This window comes from Eptesicus fuscus, chromosome 3 (genome assembly GCF_027574615.1).
Source record: "Eptesicus fuscus isolate TK198812 chromosome 3, DD_ASM_mEF_20220401, whole genome shotgun sequence".
NCBI lineage: Eukaryota > Metazoa > Chordata > Mammalia > Chiroptera > Vespertilionidae > Eptesicus > Eptesicus fuscus.
The window spans coordinates 42,719,656-42,735,001 of record NC_072475.1 but is presented as its reverse complement, the minus strand read 5'-3'; the positions used below and the strand labels follow the sequence as shown (position 1 = coordinate 42,735,001).

General features: G+C 54.1%; 1 protein-coding gene across 2 annotated transcripts; it reads right to left on the bottom strand.

Annotated features, from left to right (window-relative positions):
* Positions 1 to 859: 859 nt before the first annotated feature.
* On the bottom strand, positions 860 to 13,101 carry ECE2 (endothelin converting enzyme 2). 2 transcript variants are annotated; one of them, XM_008157523.3, is made up of 19 exons: positions 13,063 to 13,101; positions 12,712 to 12,798; positions 12,199 to 12,334; positions 11,777 to 11,992; positions 11,186 to 11,310; positions 10,924 to 11,070; positions 10,706 to 10,771; positions 7,572 to 7,760; positions 6,715 to 6,857; positions 6,246 to 6,360; positions 4,874 to 4,984; positions 3,610 to 3,708; positions 3,432 to 3,509; positions 2,779 to 2,882; positions 2,479 to 2,589; positions 2,286 to 2,353; positions 1,933 to 2,123; positions 1,725 to 1,820; positions 860 to 1,036 (listed from the first exon to the last, which is right to left on the bottom strand). In XM_008157523.3, the coding sequence occupies exons 1-19, from the start codon at positions 13,099 to 13,101 to the stop codon at positions 860 to 862; spliced, it is 2,298 nt and encodes a 765-aa protein (XP_008155745.2). The 2 variants fall into 2 exon arrangements, with proteins under 2 accessions (XP_008155745.2, XP_054569772.1); XM_054713797.1 differs by lacking the exon at positions 12,712 to 12,798.
* Between the last annotated feature and the right edge of the window lie 2,245 nt (positions 13,102 to 15,346).

Here is a 15,346-nt window from a genome sequence, read left to right as displayed (position 1 = left end):
TGGAATGAGTACATGAATAAATGAAAACAGGACCAAAGGAAGAGACAGGCTGACTGATGCATGTCTGTTTATTGGCACAGGGTCCTACAGGGCCAAGACCACACCCTCCCCACCCTCTTCCCTGCAAAAATAAACTCTGTCCTTTCCTCTCCCTGTTCTATCTGCTTTCCTGCTTGGTCCGGGAAGACTCAGCCTTCCCCTAAGAGTTGTGCCCCAAGACACAGGAACTAGCATCCCCTACACATACACACTTCCACCCTGAGCCCACGGAAACCAGGAGGCGGCAGGGAGGCTTGCAGAGGCCCTGAGGCTCCCACTAAGAGCCGAGCACAGTTGGTCTGTCAGTGAGGGTTGGCAGCAGTGTGGGAAGCAGCAGAATGAGGTGGAGGGCGGCCCCTGAGGGGGGTGCTAAAGGAGCTAAGTCCACTCCCAAGTGAGCATTGTGTGAGCCTCCAGAAGAAGCATGGAAGGCACACCACCCAGGCCCTGCGTTGTCCGAGTGCGGCAGGCACGGCAGGCCCCATGGCCATCAAGCCAAGTGAGCTTGGGGGCTAGAAAAGCCTACTCCTTCCTGGGGGAGCTGGTGCCCCCCACCCCCACCCAGGCCTCCTTCAGGCAAGGTGACATGGAAGGATGTCACAGTGAGTGGTGGGGGCTCTGCTGGAGGCAGGGGCACCCCCAAAGCAGAGGCACAATGTGGTGGTTGAGCAGGGACTGGGACTTATGTCACCTGTGGTGTGGAGGGGCTAGACCGAGCCTAGCTGGCATTTGCCTTCTCCAAACTCCAGAGCAAACAGCCTTGCTGGGCGAGCTGCGCCAGGCCCTAGCAACAGCTGGCCTTTTCTCCCCGGACCCAGGTCTACCACACTTCACACAGCTGCCCTGGGTTCATGGGGGAGCCGACAGGGCAGCCGAAGTGCCGCAGGAAGTCACGGGAGTTGGAGAGAGTGCCCAGCACACGGAAGCGGGCAGGGCTGTGGGGGTCGGTCACCAGCCCCTCGTGAGAGCTCTCGGGTGTGCGGACCGAGCACCACACCTGCGGGCCAGGACAGACACGGGGACATATGGTGTCTAATGTGGGCAAGGTCACAGACTGGGCTGCAGCAGAGCCATCCGGGGACACAAACCACCACTGCACTGCCCCTCAGCTCAGGAGGCCTCCGGGACACCGGCGGGGGCTCAGCCAGCATCAGCTCCAACCCCTGGCTATCAGCAGTAAGGGAGGGGACTGCACCCTCTCCCCCAAATTCCTTGAAGGCCCTTCAAAGCTGTCCTGGAAATGGGGTTGCTGCATCTGAGGGGAAGAAGCCCACCCCCCCAGAGGCTGCCTGCTGTAGTGCCAAGTGCCTAGAGGAGACCCTGCCTGAGTCACACTCTGCCACTTACTTTATTCCTGGGTAGCCCCGGATGAGCCACTCTGTCCCCGAGCTTTAGTTTCCTCCTCCACTGCCACCTCACAGTACATGGTGAGGATCAGTCCTGCTGCCCACCCCTCCCCCTCAAGCAGGCCAGCCCTGCCCTTTGAGATCTGCAAACGCCTCCTGAAGAATCCTCTCTCCTCAGGCTTCCTCACAGGCTTTGGTGTGCCCCAGCCAAGAGGCCTCCCCAGACCAACTTCCACCCCCCAACTTCGGCCCCACTTCCCACATGCCCCAGACTTCTAAAGACACACCCAGGAAGAAGTGGGAGAGGGGCAGACCCCAGACCTCCCAGGAGAGCAATACCTGGGCAAATCCCACAAAGAAGAGCTGGTGGTTGGTGAGTCCCACAGCTGGCAGCTGCTGCTCCTCCCCATGCCTTCTCAGCCACGCCTTGTAAGCCTAGGGTTGGGCACAGGAGCGGTAAGTCCACCAGGGCCTTCCCATCCCCTCCACCCGGCTCTCTTCCCCCCAGGGTGGGCCTCAGTCCCTGGAGGGCTGGCCAAGCACTCACATTGTAGGCAGCCTTCAGCCCTCCGTTGTCAGCAATGTTCTCCCCCAGCGTCTGGCGGCCGTTGAGCTTCTCCCCATTGACCCGGTACTGGCTGTACTGCTCCTCCATGCAGGCCGTGTGATTCTGGAAGGCTGCCAGTGACTCATTCTGCCACCACGGCCGCAGGTTCCCTTCCTTGTCATACTCACGCCCTGAGGAGAATGAACCTTTGCACCCCACTGAGACCAGAGCTCAATCCTTGGGGTCAGGAGCTCCCCCCTCCAGGGTCCATTCGACCTGCTCCCAACATCTCAAGGCCTTGCAGGAGCCACTGGGAATTCTAGGCTGAAGGGAACAACTCCATGGGCCTCTACCTTGGTCATCAAAGGCATGTGTCAACTCGTGGCCCATCACCACACCGATGCCACCAAAGTTCAGGGCCCTGGTAGGTGAGGAATGCTGAGTGAAGACATGGTAGGGGGATTTCTGGATCCCACCTCCAGCCCTGCTCCCAGCCCACCCACAGGCCCAGGCTCCAACACCCAGCCCCTCCTGCCTCAGACACACTTGGGGTGGTTGCGGGCATAGAAAGGGGCCTGCAGGATGCCAGCAGGGAAGACAATTTCATTCTTGGTTGGAAGGTAGTAGGCATTCACTGTCTGGGGGGTCATGCTCCACCTGGGGGAGGGAGAGGGAGAGGCTTAGTCTCCTGACGCTCCCGATGCTCCTCCCAGCCCAGCAGCCTTGACCTACCTCCAGCAAGGACCTTGTGTCTTGGTTTGGATCACTCTTGCCCATCCCCCCAAGCCCTGGAAACCTCCCCTGCTCCTCTTGCTGCCCCAACTGCCTACAGCCCTCCATTCTCACTGTTCCCGGCCGGGAGGCTTTCGGAGCTGGTCAGCCATCACTTTGGCAGTGAAGTTATACAAATTCAGCATGTTCTGGAAGAAGGAATCTTCAGAGACTTCATACTATCGGAATGGTGGGAAGGAGAAAGCAAGCAAGAGAACATGTTGAAGATAAAAGTTCCAGCTTGGCTACTAATTAGCACCTCTCTGGGCCTCAGTTTCTTCAACCATAAAATATCTAGTAAGTAATAAACGCCAATATTTGAAGAGCATTTATGAACGGTGCTTTTTTTTTTTTTTTACATAGTCCCTCCTTTTGTTCTCACAAGAACCCTATGAGGTAGGTACTTATAGGACCCCATTTTACAGATGAAGAAACTGAGGCTCAGAGACGTTATACAACTTGTCCAAGGTTAAACAGATAGGGGTAGAAACAGGATTTGAGTCAGGTTTGACTGCAAATCCCTGATGGTTAACACTGCATTCTACTAACGTGGAGCCTGCAGCCTAGCACAGAGCCAGCACTTGAGCAATGTAGGTTGCCTGCATTGCCTCTGAAAGGAACTAACAAGCACCTCTTTCCCTCTTAGTGCTTGAGCTCCTATTATTGAGCCCAGGGAATAGTGCCCCCCATGGGGCTGAAGTTCAAAACTGATGAGCAGAGGTACTCACCCCATCATAAACATCATCCAGCTCTTTAGGCTCCAGGATGAAGTCCGGGAAGCCGATCATATCATAGATGGCATCTGCCTGAAGAGTCCAGGTTAAGGGTTTCCTTCCCCAGTCTTCCATAAAACTGTCTCCTCCATCCCCACCTCAAGGTGGCGCCCCAACCCTGGCCACAGCTTACTTTCTCTTTGGCTGCCTGGCGGGTCTTCTCATCCATCCAAACCAGCTGTCCCAGGGCTTCCTCAAAGGCATCTCGGATCTCGCTAATCATCCCCTCTGCCTGGGAGGGAAGGGACACAAGTCTGCCTCCCATTCACATTAATGAATCCTCACCCCCCCCCCCCGCCCTGTCCACCTGGTGTCCCATCCCTGTCCTTCCAGGGGAGCACGTGGGAGTGCCCACATTCCTGAATTAAGGCTGAGCATCTGGGGAGGATGAGAAGGAAACATGATTTGTGAAGGTACTGGGATTGTGGGTGGCTTTTGTTCTAATTAATAAAAAATTTTAACTGAAAATTTAATTAATATTAAATGTAATATAGCGCATTGATTTTTATCTGATTACAAAGGGAAAGAATTGATAGCAGAAAATTTAGAAAACAGAGAAGAATTGAAGAAGAAAATAGACCACTTATAATCCCTCACTCAGAGACAACTTCATTTAACATTTGATTATCTACTTACAGTGTCTTTCCATATATAATGGAATTATATTGTTATATGTATGTGTGTGTATATATATATATATATATATATATATATATATATATATTGCAACTTACTTCTTTTTCACTTAAAAATATGTCACCAGTTTTAAAGCTGCCTCATAGCCCATCGTAACCACAGTTTGTTTTTCCATTCTCCTATGATTAGACATTTAAGCTGTTTTCATTCTCTCTTATTACAAACAACACTGCCATAAACATCCTTGTAGATAATACTTTCAGCACATTCATTATCATCTCTTAATAAAAAATAAATAAAGCCCTGGTCGGTGGTTCAGTGGTTAGACCCTCATCCTGTGAACTGAAAGGTCGAGAGTTCGATTTCTGGTCAGGGCACACCCAGGTTGCAGGTTCGATCCCCATTTGAGGCGCCTACACGAGGCAACCGATAGATGTTTCTCTCACATTGATGTTTCTCTCGCTCCCTCTCCCTTCCTCTCTCAAATCAGTGAAAAACATATCCTCAGGTGAGAAAAATAAGTAAATAAATAAATATTGTTTTTTCTTATTAAACAAGTAACATAAACTCATTATAGGAAATTCAGGAAATGCAGAGAACTTTAATGGACAAAAGGAACCCGTCATAATCCCATACCCAAAGCAATCGCTGTTAACTTGTTAATGAATTTCCTCCCATTTTCTCCTACATGTGCTCACAAACATGAACAGTGAGTTTTAACTAAAACAAGGGGTAGACTTGGAGGAAACCTGAAGACTCACGATTTCCTTGCTTTGCCGGTCAAATGAGGCCTTCACAAAGAGGGAGCCCAACGCGAAGCCAAGGGCATCGTCCGTGCTGGAGATGCAGGTCTGCCACCTTGGTATGCAGGACTGAAAGGGACAAAGAGCCAGGCCTCCCAGAGATGGCTCTGTCCTCCAAGCTGTCTCTGGGGTCAGCCCCTCTTAGCGCTAGACCAGGGAGGCCTGGGTTTGGGTGCCATCTCTCCTGGGACTCCATGGACAATGGGGAGCACTATCACAAGATGTGCCAACCCCGGCAGAGAAACCTCGGGAGAAACGTGTGCTGCCCACTCTGTTCCTGGCACTCTCCTCCTCTTAAATTCCCAAGAGGCCTGTTGAGGTCCAGAGGTTTCTTTGCTCAGCTCCACATCTCAGTCCCCCTTGCCAGAAACCTGGAAGTCACCAGCTTCCTCCCTCTCCCTACCCCTACATTCAATTTATCACCAGTTTCTACAAGCTACTTCATAATCATCTCTCCCGACCACCCTTTTGCCACTTCCCTGCACTGCAACACTATCATCTCTTGCCTGAAGATTGCAGTGTTCTCCTAACTGGAAACTCTAATTCCATTCTCCTCCCCTCTCCTCGGCCTCTCCCCTCCATCTTCCATTTGGCTGCCAAGAAAGATGATCTAATACATAAATCTAACTGGGTGACTCTTCTCCTTAAAACCATCCCATGGTTCCCCATCCCTGGGGGGAAAAAAATCAATGCCAGACTTCTTAACACAACCTTTGGGTCCCTTCATGGATTGCCCCAGGCCCATCTCCCCACCCTCAGCCTCGGCCGCCCTGTTCTCAAGCTCACACCAGAACACATGCAAACCCACCATGCTCCCTCTGGCCTCTGGGAATTTGCACATCCTGTTCCTTCTGCCTAGAATGCCCTTCTCTCTTGTTCCCTTGGAGAACTCATTCTTCAAATGTCACCTCTTCGGAGTAGTCTTTCCTGATGCCACCTATCCCCCCAGGTATAATGTGCTGCCCCCACCTCTGTCCTATAACATGAAGAAGGTCTTTCATTCAATGTGAGCTCTTATCACCCCTAAGTAATTGTACATGTCCATTTTCCCCACTGAACAGGGCACCTAGAAACTAAGAACTGCATATATTCTTCCTGCACATACTCCTGTTTTACAGACCTGGAAATGGGGATTCAGAGAGGCTACGTGACATGACCAAGGTCCACTGGGTAAAAAAATGGAGGAGTTGGGGTTGTAACCCAAGCCAGCTTGATTCCTAATCCTGTGCTCCATAATGCACCGTGAGGCAACTGGTGCCTGACACAGTACGTGTGAAGCATCAGCTAGGCTGGGCGGGAAAGTGGGAGCAGAGAGAGAGAGAGCGCTCACCTTTTTGGTGCCATAGAGGGTCTGCAGCAGCTTCTCTTGTGCAGACTCAAAGCGTCGGTCCAGGCTCGAGGTTGTCTTCTGCACCAGGTTCCAGATCAGGTAATTGTTCAGGGTGCTGGCATCCGGGCCAGAACATAAGAAAAAGGCAGGTGGGTTACCATTTCTACCCCAAACCAGCTCCACAAATGTGCAGGCAGCTGGCGTCCTGAGAGGCGTGCGTGGGACCTGTCCCAGAATCTCTCTCACTCTGGGACCATACACCTGCCTGCCGAAGTCAGGTTGGAGCAGGGATACAGATCACATGGAGACCCCTGAAGCCCTGGCCTAGGGGAGTGTATCACAGACATTGTTTTTTTGCTGGTTGGAATGTCCATGGCCTTGTCAAATCCTTCTGTGTCTGGTATACCAGTTCCCTATGCTCAGTTCCTGCCTGGAACCTGCACGGAGCCCTGAGCCCCATCCCCCATACCTTGGCTCCGTGCGGTTGATGAGCTCTGACACCTGCTGCAAATAATCCGTCCCATACACCACCACAGGCTCAGAGTCACTCAGCTCCAGCGGTGACAGCAAGAAAGACAGGAACTCCAGCCAGTCCATGGAGGGCGCCAGGGCCTGGGAGCAAAGTATATCTCAAGCCTCCCTGCTTGCTCACCTGGCTCCCAGCAGACCCTTCACCCATTGATATGTTGGAGCCTGGGAGTCCTTCCCATTACCAAGGTGCTATTAATTGCTTTGTGGCCCCTTCCTTTAAGAAACCCTTTTCCAGGCCTGAGCGCCCCTCAATCGCGGAGCCCAGTCACTTATACAAGGAAAACCACCACGTGTGATATTTAGCTGGGGCACAGATTTTCATAACAATGGAAAACACACCATTCCTCTGATACCACCCAGCATCCCTACATAGGTGGCCTCTCCTCCAGAACCCCCTTACCCAACTTCTCCATAATCCAACAACCGAAGGGTTGATGCCTGGCACAGTGAGGGCCCTCTAGGAGATGCTTCCACCTACTTTCTGATTGTTTCGTGGATGTCTTGTACAGTTGTTACAGGTTTTTAACTTGATCTCTCTATGCATGCCCAGGCAACATGAAAGGGACCAAGGGATGGCCCAGTGGAAGGTGGCCTGAAATGGTCACCACATATTTCTTTCCAGGATAGCAACCATGTATTTCTTTCCAGGATAGCAACCAGGCAGCTGGGAAGCTCAGAAAAGCAAGGAAATGAACAAAGGATTGGCTGCCTCCGGAAGATGGCCTGAAGAGAAGCTGAGTGGTCGGTGCCAGGGGCTGGCGCCTCCCAGTTGTCCCTGTTCCCCACTGGCCCCACCTGCAGCTCGGCGATGCTCATCTTGCGATAGATCTTCTCCTCGTCCCGGCGCTGGTCCTGGGGCACTGTGATGTTGGCCAGTTGTATCTCCAGCTCCAGCACCTGCCGCATCTGCTCCCGTGTGGAGGCTGGCTGTCCACCCAGCAGCACCCCCAGCTCTTCCATGTAGTCCAGGTAGGCAGTAAGCACCTGTCAAAACCCTGAGTCATCCTTACAGCCCGGCAACAAGTCCTGCCCAAGGCTGAGGGCGTCTGTTCTGGCCGCCCCCTCTGCTTACCATTTCTTCTGCTGCCCCTCAGCACTGTTTAGCACTGACGCCCTAGGTGGTCCTCCTCCCAGGGGCCACTCCTCACTCTCACCCGGAGCTCCCTTAATCACCAAAGGCCATCTTCTTTCTCCCTCTACTGAAAAGTTTTAGAATCCCTTCCTCTGAACTTCAGATTTCCTCACGTTCCCCACCTCTCCTTTTCCTCACTGCTGGTGTCAGAGGAAGAGGTGTGAGTACCAATCTCAGTCCTCCCAGATCCTAAGGGGGATGGTTAGTTCCACCAGTGATCTTGACCCCTATCCTGCCCACTGACGTACCCCTTCCTCTCTCTACCTCCGTACCTTCAGCTTGAGACTGACTTTTGATACTTCACAGAACCTGGCTTTACTGCTACGTTTTTATCCTCTATGAACCTTTTGCACGGCAGCTTCCCTGAGATGCTGGCATAGGAGACTCCCTATCCATGACTACTGGCAGCCCGGTAAGAGCCTTTCTCCTGACCTTTCCCAAGTCTTGGACCACGTGGTTCTCTCCTGCACTCTCCAAATTCTCTCCTCCTCTGACTCCGATGATGTCAAAACCACACATCTGTTCACACCACTCCCTTCACTTGAGTTTCTATTTCTTTTGGGATAAATGCTACACTTGACCCACAATGTTCATGTAATATATGAGTCTATATACCTGTCCAGAAGGACTCGGACCCCTCTCCCTTCCTGCTCCCCTCTCTAGTCTGTCAACGGGCCATGTTCCTTCTCACCTCAGAGCCTGTACATAAGCTAGCCATTCCCTATGCCTAGAACACTCTCTCCTCCCTGCAGTCTACCCTGACCCTAGGACGAGGCTGGCTGCCTGCTACACTCACTCTCAGGATGCCATGCTTCTCTGTAACAGTCCTGGCAACTGTAAACAGGATGTACTGAGCTATTTCATGCCTGCTCCCCCACTTGGAGGGCAGTGGCAATGTCTTGTTGACCACAGGCCTAGAAGAGGTCTGGTTGAGGAATGCTCGGTAAGTGTTTGAGAATGAATGAAAGAAGGATAAATGACTCTCCTGGTTGTCCTACTCCATAGCAGCCTCCTCTTCTGGCTCTTTTTCTCCCACTGCCCTTCAGAAAGGCTTTCCTTTTCTCCTTTCCCTATTCTCCCCATTTCTCTCCTCTCCCCTAAAGCCTTTGTCTAGGTTTTTAAGGAGATGCCCCTCAAGCCCACAGCTCCCTCCAGCCTCATCCTCTCTCCAGGAATGCACCCAGCTTTTACAGCTGCCTGCTGACCTCTCCATAGAGATGGTGCCCAGGTCCCTCAAACTCTCACGTCTAAAATTAGCAGCTCCCACTCCCTGAGTGTCTGCCACATGCAGGAGCATAAGCTTGCATCTCCCCCTCACCCCTAAAGTACCATATGAAGTAGATTCTATGATCCCATTTTACAGGTGAAGGAACAGTCTCTGAGAGCTAGATCAACCTGCACCAAGCCGCAGAGCTGGGACTGGAATCAAGGTCTGAATTCAAAGTCTGCCCTTTTCCTGTGACATGACATTGTTTCCTCTGACCCAATGTGCCCTAAGCTGGTTCTCCTACAGGCACCCTTGATTTTCCAAGGACCCCGCCATTCCACCATCATTCTGGTTGGTAGCCTTAACTTGCTTCATCTCTTCCTCCTTCCCCTCCTCTCTTCTAACATCCAGTCACCAACAATTCACAATTGGGACTTATGTCCCCTGCATCCTTCCCTTCCTAACAATCTCTCTGCCACTTCCCCCATTTGGATCCTTACAGACTCAGAGCCTGAAGTACTGCAGAGATTCTTAACTGATCTTCAAGCTCCCTCTCTTGCATCTACTTTTCGCACCGCAGCCCAACTGGCTTCCCAAAGCACTGCTCACTGGGTCACTCCCTCCCTGCTCTGGAGCATGCAATGGTCTGAGGCCTATACACAAACTCCTCAGGGTGCCATTGCAGGTCCCTTCCGGAACTAGACCCTATCCACCTTCCCAGCCTCTCATCTGCTTTGAGCTCTCATTTTGCCAAACTGGACCTCTTCCCATGGTCCAAGTACACCTTAGCCTTTCCTTCTTCAACACTTTTGTTTAAACTGTTCTCTTTACCCAGCATAATATCACTCACCCCTAGATATTCTACAGGGCCTGGCTCAAATGTAATCTTTTTTAAAATTTTTTTGAAGCTCTTTTTTAAAATATATTTTTATTGATTTCAAAGAGGGAGAGACAGAAACATCAATGATGGGAGAGAGTCATTGATTGGCTGCCTCCTGCACATCTCCCACTGGGGATCGAGCCCGCAACCCGGGCATGTGCCCTGACCGACTGGGAATTGATCCATGACCTCCTGGTTCATAGGTCTACACTCAACCACCAAGCCACGCTGGTGGGGCTCCAATGTAATCTTATTAGGAAACATTCTCTGGCTACCCAAGTCTCTCCTGAGTCCCAAAAACCCACTTGGAGTCTTATTCTCAGATATCTAGGTCCATGATCCCATGCACACTGAAAGTTTCTTGTAACTCTGAAAGGTACATCTCAGAATTCCCCCACTGCACAGGCACACAGTAGGTGCCTATAAAATGTTTTCCCAGAAGAAGAAGAGGAAGAAGAAGGAAGGAAGGAAGGAAGGAAGGAAGGAAGGAAGGAAGGAAGAGAGAAGGGAAGGGAAGGGAAGGGAAGGGAAGGGAAGGGAAGGGAAGGGAAGGGAAGGATAAAGGGGAAAAGAAGGAAGGAAGGGTAGTCAGCTCACTAGGTGATAAGATAGGCTCATCTTAGTTCTCCACCCTGACCCTGGGCAAAGTAAACAGAGATCAGCCCAGCTCAACATGGGGTAGGGATGGGGATTCTGAGGATGCTCCTTACTTTCTCATTGGCGGTCCTGTTTAGGTAGTAATCTCGAGAAGGTAGAAAGAGCCCAGACTGGTCCACCTGCAATAGCAAGGTAAAGGAGTAAGCCCACCCCCACCTAAACCTGGACTCTTGTGCAGGGGGGCCTCCCCAGCCTGCCGGTCAGAGGGGAGGAGAGTCTGGGCTCAGCAAATGGTCCATACGTCCTTCCCCACCTTTCCCCAGCCCTGTACCTGTATAACATTGCTGTTGGAACTCTTAGAGTCAGCGCTGATGTAGACGGTGAAAAAGGGGGAGGCCCTGTAGGTCCCCGCTACTGCCTTCAGCACCTCCATGAAGTTGTCTTGGTCCCAGGGCCCCGTAACATTCCAACCACCAATCTGAGTAGAGACCATCGTGGAACCTATGACACAGGGGTCCCCAAAGCTTCCAGGGGGCCACACCCTCTTCCAAGTCCTGCCCTCTCCCTGCCCACAGCCCACCCAGGGGCTGTACTTTTTCAATGAGGTCTCGCAGCGGCTGGGCTCCCAGCTCCTCGATGCGCTCCACCTGTAGGCAGGATAGGTAGAAGCGCTGTGTCTTCCGCTCAGCTTCGCTGCTGGAATTGAAGGTGGTGTTTTCTGTGGAGTAGAATAAAGGTCCAGGTGGCAACTATGCTGACTGCTGAGCAGGTTCCCGGGCCCTTACTTGGTCCCTCCTTTTGCCTTCTGAACAAGGGGCGGCCCTCCTCATGCAAACCCAGGAAGACTGGGTGAAACAGCCAAGTGTGGCTTCCTCGCCCGTGTCCATGGAGACATCCAAGATCTCTAAGCACTGCAGGCTCCCTGGTGCCTACCGCACCTCAGCAGCCCTCCAGACAGAATGCAGAGAGGAGTCCCTCCCTTGTGCTTAGAGGTCGGCCCCCCCCTGAAACCCATCTCCACCTTTCAGGAGTCCCCTGCTCTCTGCATCCCTTACCCCAGGAGTGTTCCCAGTCACCCAGTTATTTCTTCATTGGTGGACATTTATTAAGTACCTACTAAGTGCCAAGCCTTATGCTGGGCATGAAGCAGGTACTTGGCACAAGCCCCTGACAGGCGCACTCACCGAGCAGGTGCTTCAGTATGGCTTGGTTCTGGTCCCAGAGGCTATTGAACGTGTTCCAGCGAGAACGCCCGTCAGGCAGGGGGTTCCTCCGAATCCAGCCTCCGCAGGAGAATTGGTAAAAGTCCTCACAGGGGCTCACCCCGCGGTCCAGGGTCTCCAGGATTTTCCCAGCCACTCGAATGCAGGCCTCTGTGAGGCAGGTGCTGTGGGAAGGGTCTGTGGCGGGGAACATGGCCAGGGTAGGGGGCTGTCCGTCAGTCTGAGAAAGGCAAATGCTTTGAGAGGGGCCGCGAGAGCAGGAAGGTTGGGAGGAGAGAGAAAAGCTGGGGAAGGTGGCTCCGCCCAGAGAATATCTCAGAGGCCCTCCAGCCTGCAGCGTCCCCTCAGCCGGGAGTGCTGGGGACAGGTGTGAGCCCACCTACCTCTGTGGTACTGGACCCCCAGGGCCACAAAGCAGCCCAGAAGCAGCGCAGCCAGCAGTAGAGAGACCCCTGCCAAGACCAGCTCCAGCTGGGTGTGCAAGCCGAAGAGGTGTCCCGTCCTCTTCTGGAACCCCACCTGGGGAACACAGGGTGACACGGCTAGCCAGCTGCAGGTGGGGGTGGGGTGGGGGTGGGGGGTCCAAGATCACAGAAGGCCTCCCAGAGGGCGAAGGCACAGGCAGTTTTCAGAGCCATGGAGTAAAGCTGCCACCGGGGTTAGTTAACTCTGGGCACCGAGGCAATGAGGCAGGCTGAGCTGAGTCTTGAGCCTGTTTTGTGCAACGTCATGGCTTAGAATCGCCTCGCCATGGTCCTAGCGCAGAGGCCAGAATCGGAGCGGAGGTGGGTGGGGGCGGGTGCAGGTGCCCCTCCAGGGCAGCCCAAAGCCGCCGGGTATGCCCGGCTTCATGCCAGGGCTGGGGCCTGGTGAGGAAGGGAGGACCCCTCGCTCACCTCCACAGTGTCCAGGGAGGCTCCGCCCTCTACGGGGGTCTCGGGTGCGTCGTCTTCCCGCAGCGTGGCCCGTCGGTACTCCACCATCTGCCAGGCAGGCCGGGGCGCCCACGCAGGTCAGGCGGATTGGGCTGTTCGCCCCCGGCCCAGGCCGGGCGCCTCCCGTCTGCCGCGAGGCCCCTTCCCCTCCCGGGGACCTGTGACCTGGGGTCCCTCCCACCCCTGCCCCGCAGCCCCTGCTCCTCCAGCCCCGAGCCCCTGCCCGAGGCTGCCTGTCCGTCAGCCTCCCTCCCTCCCTCCACTGGGGAGGGGGGTGGGGGGCTCTACCCTGGAGCCCGGAGCCCCACTCACATTACCGCCGCCGCCCAGCTCCTGCAGCGCGATGTTCATGGTGGAGTCCGGGCAGGCGGCACCTTAGGGCTCCTGGCGGCTGGCCCTCGCCCAGGCCGCGGCCTCGGACCCCGGCCAGGCCCCACCGCCGCGCGCCATCGTAGCCGCCGCCACAGCCCTTCACTTGGCCGCCGCCACCCCCGCCTGCCGGGGGTGGGGGGCTCCCCCCGCCTCCCGCGGCGCTGCGCCTGGGGACGGGGACGTGGGGGAGGGGAGGAGCGTCCACCCAGCCCTCGCTCCGGGACCGCGGCCACCCCGCTGAGCTCGGGAGCCTGCCGCCCTCCAGAACCGCAGGGAGCCCGCTCCTCTGAGGGTCAGCCCTCCCCCATCCCCCCGCAGCATCCTTTCACAAGCCTCCCGTAATTTCCATTCCTTTGACTCAGGCCCAAACTCTGCTGATATTTCTCGGCCCAATTATCCAAATGGCAGGCCCGCCCCATCCCCTTTAAACACCTTTGAGAAATTATACTCCATTGAGGAACATCTTCCCGGGGCAGTGCGCACAGCCGCTCTTCAGCCCGCAGAGCAGCACCCAGGCGCTGACCCACAGACAGGGTGCCCGCACGACGTTCTCAGAGAGCACGTAGATCCAGAGTACACAGGCAAGCACCCAGCCAATGCACAGCCGTACACACACGGGATGCCCACCGAAGGTACACACTTGCCCACTCACACACTGTGTGTACATGCACAGGGCTCCCAGCCCAACACACACCGCACACTGATACAACAACACACAGGGCCCACCCTCTGACGCGGCTCTTACATGTTGCTCCAAGACGGCACTTTTACTCTCCAAGATAATTGTTGTCATCAGATCATCTCACAAAGAGAGGGTTACAGATGGTGACAAATTGGCAGAGGGAAAAACAGCCATCCACAGATATTTAAAGAAAAGATGTGTTAACACTTCTAACTTGAGGAAAGCAAACCATTTTATTTGGGAGATTTACAAGAAGAGAGAGGGGGGAAAAACACACACACAACCCAAGCACTGTTTAACTGAAAGGCAATAGTGTGGCATCTATGCATCTGCCATCTGCCTTCCATATTGTCGTTCCTTAATCAGGCCTGGAGGTGTTGCAGTCTGCTACCCTGCAGAGTGCCTCGTATTTTCTTTTACCACAGTGTGTGTGTGTGTGTGTGTGTGTGTGTGTGTGTGTGTGTGTTAAGTGCCTCATCCTCCACCTTCCTCCCCAACACAGTGTCTGACCTGAGAAGTGGCAAATCCATAATCCGGTTCTCAAACATCTTGCTGCAAATGGTTCTCGCATGGAATGCGCTCGAGGCTGAGAAAAGGTGGGTGCCGAATGAATCAGGCTGAGAAATGCTGGATTGTTTTCTTTTTTTTTTTTTTTTTTTTTTTTTTTTTTTTAAATTTCTTTATTGATTAAGGTGTCACATATTTGTCCTCATTCCCCCATTCCCATCCCCCCCCCCTCCACGCATGCCCCAACCCCCTGTTGAACTTAACCATTGGATAGGCTCATATGCATGCACACAAGTCCTTTGGTTGAACTCTCCCCCTCCCCCCACCCTCCCCTATCCTCCCTCTGAGGCCCGATAGTCCGATCGATGCCTCCTTGCTTCTGGTTCTGTTCTTGTTCCTCAGTCTATGTTGTTCATCATTTCCCCAAATGAGCGAGATCATATGTCACTAGATATATACTTATGAGAACTGAATGTGAGACGAGCAATAATAGTTATGCTGACAGGCAGATGGATCAGTCTGTAGTGAGTTTCTTTCTGGACCAACAGTTCTTTTGAGACCCAATTTCGCCACGTGCCCCTGGGGCTGGGAGAGGCCAAGCGTCCCTGGGTCCGGGTGAGACCATGTGTCCCTGGATCTGGGTGAGGCCTCGTGCACCTAGGCCCGGGTGAGGCCACGTGCCCCTGGGTCTGGGAGAGGCCAAGCGTCCCTGGGTCCGGGTGAGAACATGTGTCCCTAGATCCGGGTGAGGCCTCATGCACCTAGGCCCGGGTGAGGCCACGTGCCCCTGGGTCTGGGGGAGGCCAAGCGCACCTGGGTCCGGGTGAGACCATGTGTCCCTGGATCCGCGTGAGGCCTCGTGCACCTAGGTCCAGGTGAGGCCACGTGCCCCTGGGTCTGAGAGAGGCCACGCACCCCTGGGTCCGGGCGAGACCATGTGTCCCTGGATCCGGGTGAGGCCTCGTGCACCTAGGCCCGGGTGAGGCCACGTGCCCCTAGGTCTGGGAGAGGCCAAGCGTCCCTGGGTCCGGGTGA

Excerpts from the sequence above, each read along its gene's own strand:
- ECE2 (XM_008157523.3), bottom strand. The coding sequence starts at position 13,101 with ATGAACATCGCGCTGCAGGAGCTGGGCGGCGGCGGTAAT. Across the intron at positions 4,985-6,245 it reads CCCTCTATGGCACCAAAAAG|TCCTGCATACCAAGGTGGCA; the intron begins GTGAGCGCTCTC and ends TGTCCCTTTCAG. Across the intron at positions 2,590-2,778 it reads AAGCCTCCCGGCCGGGAACA|GTGGAGCATGACCCCCCAGA; the intron begins GTGAGAATGGAG and ends TCCCTCCCCCAG.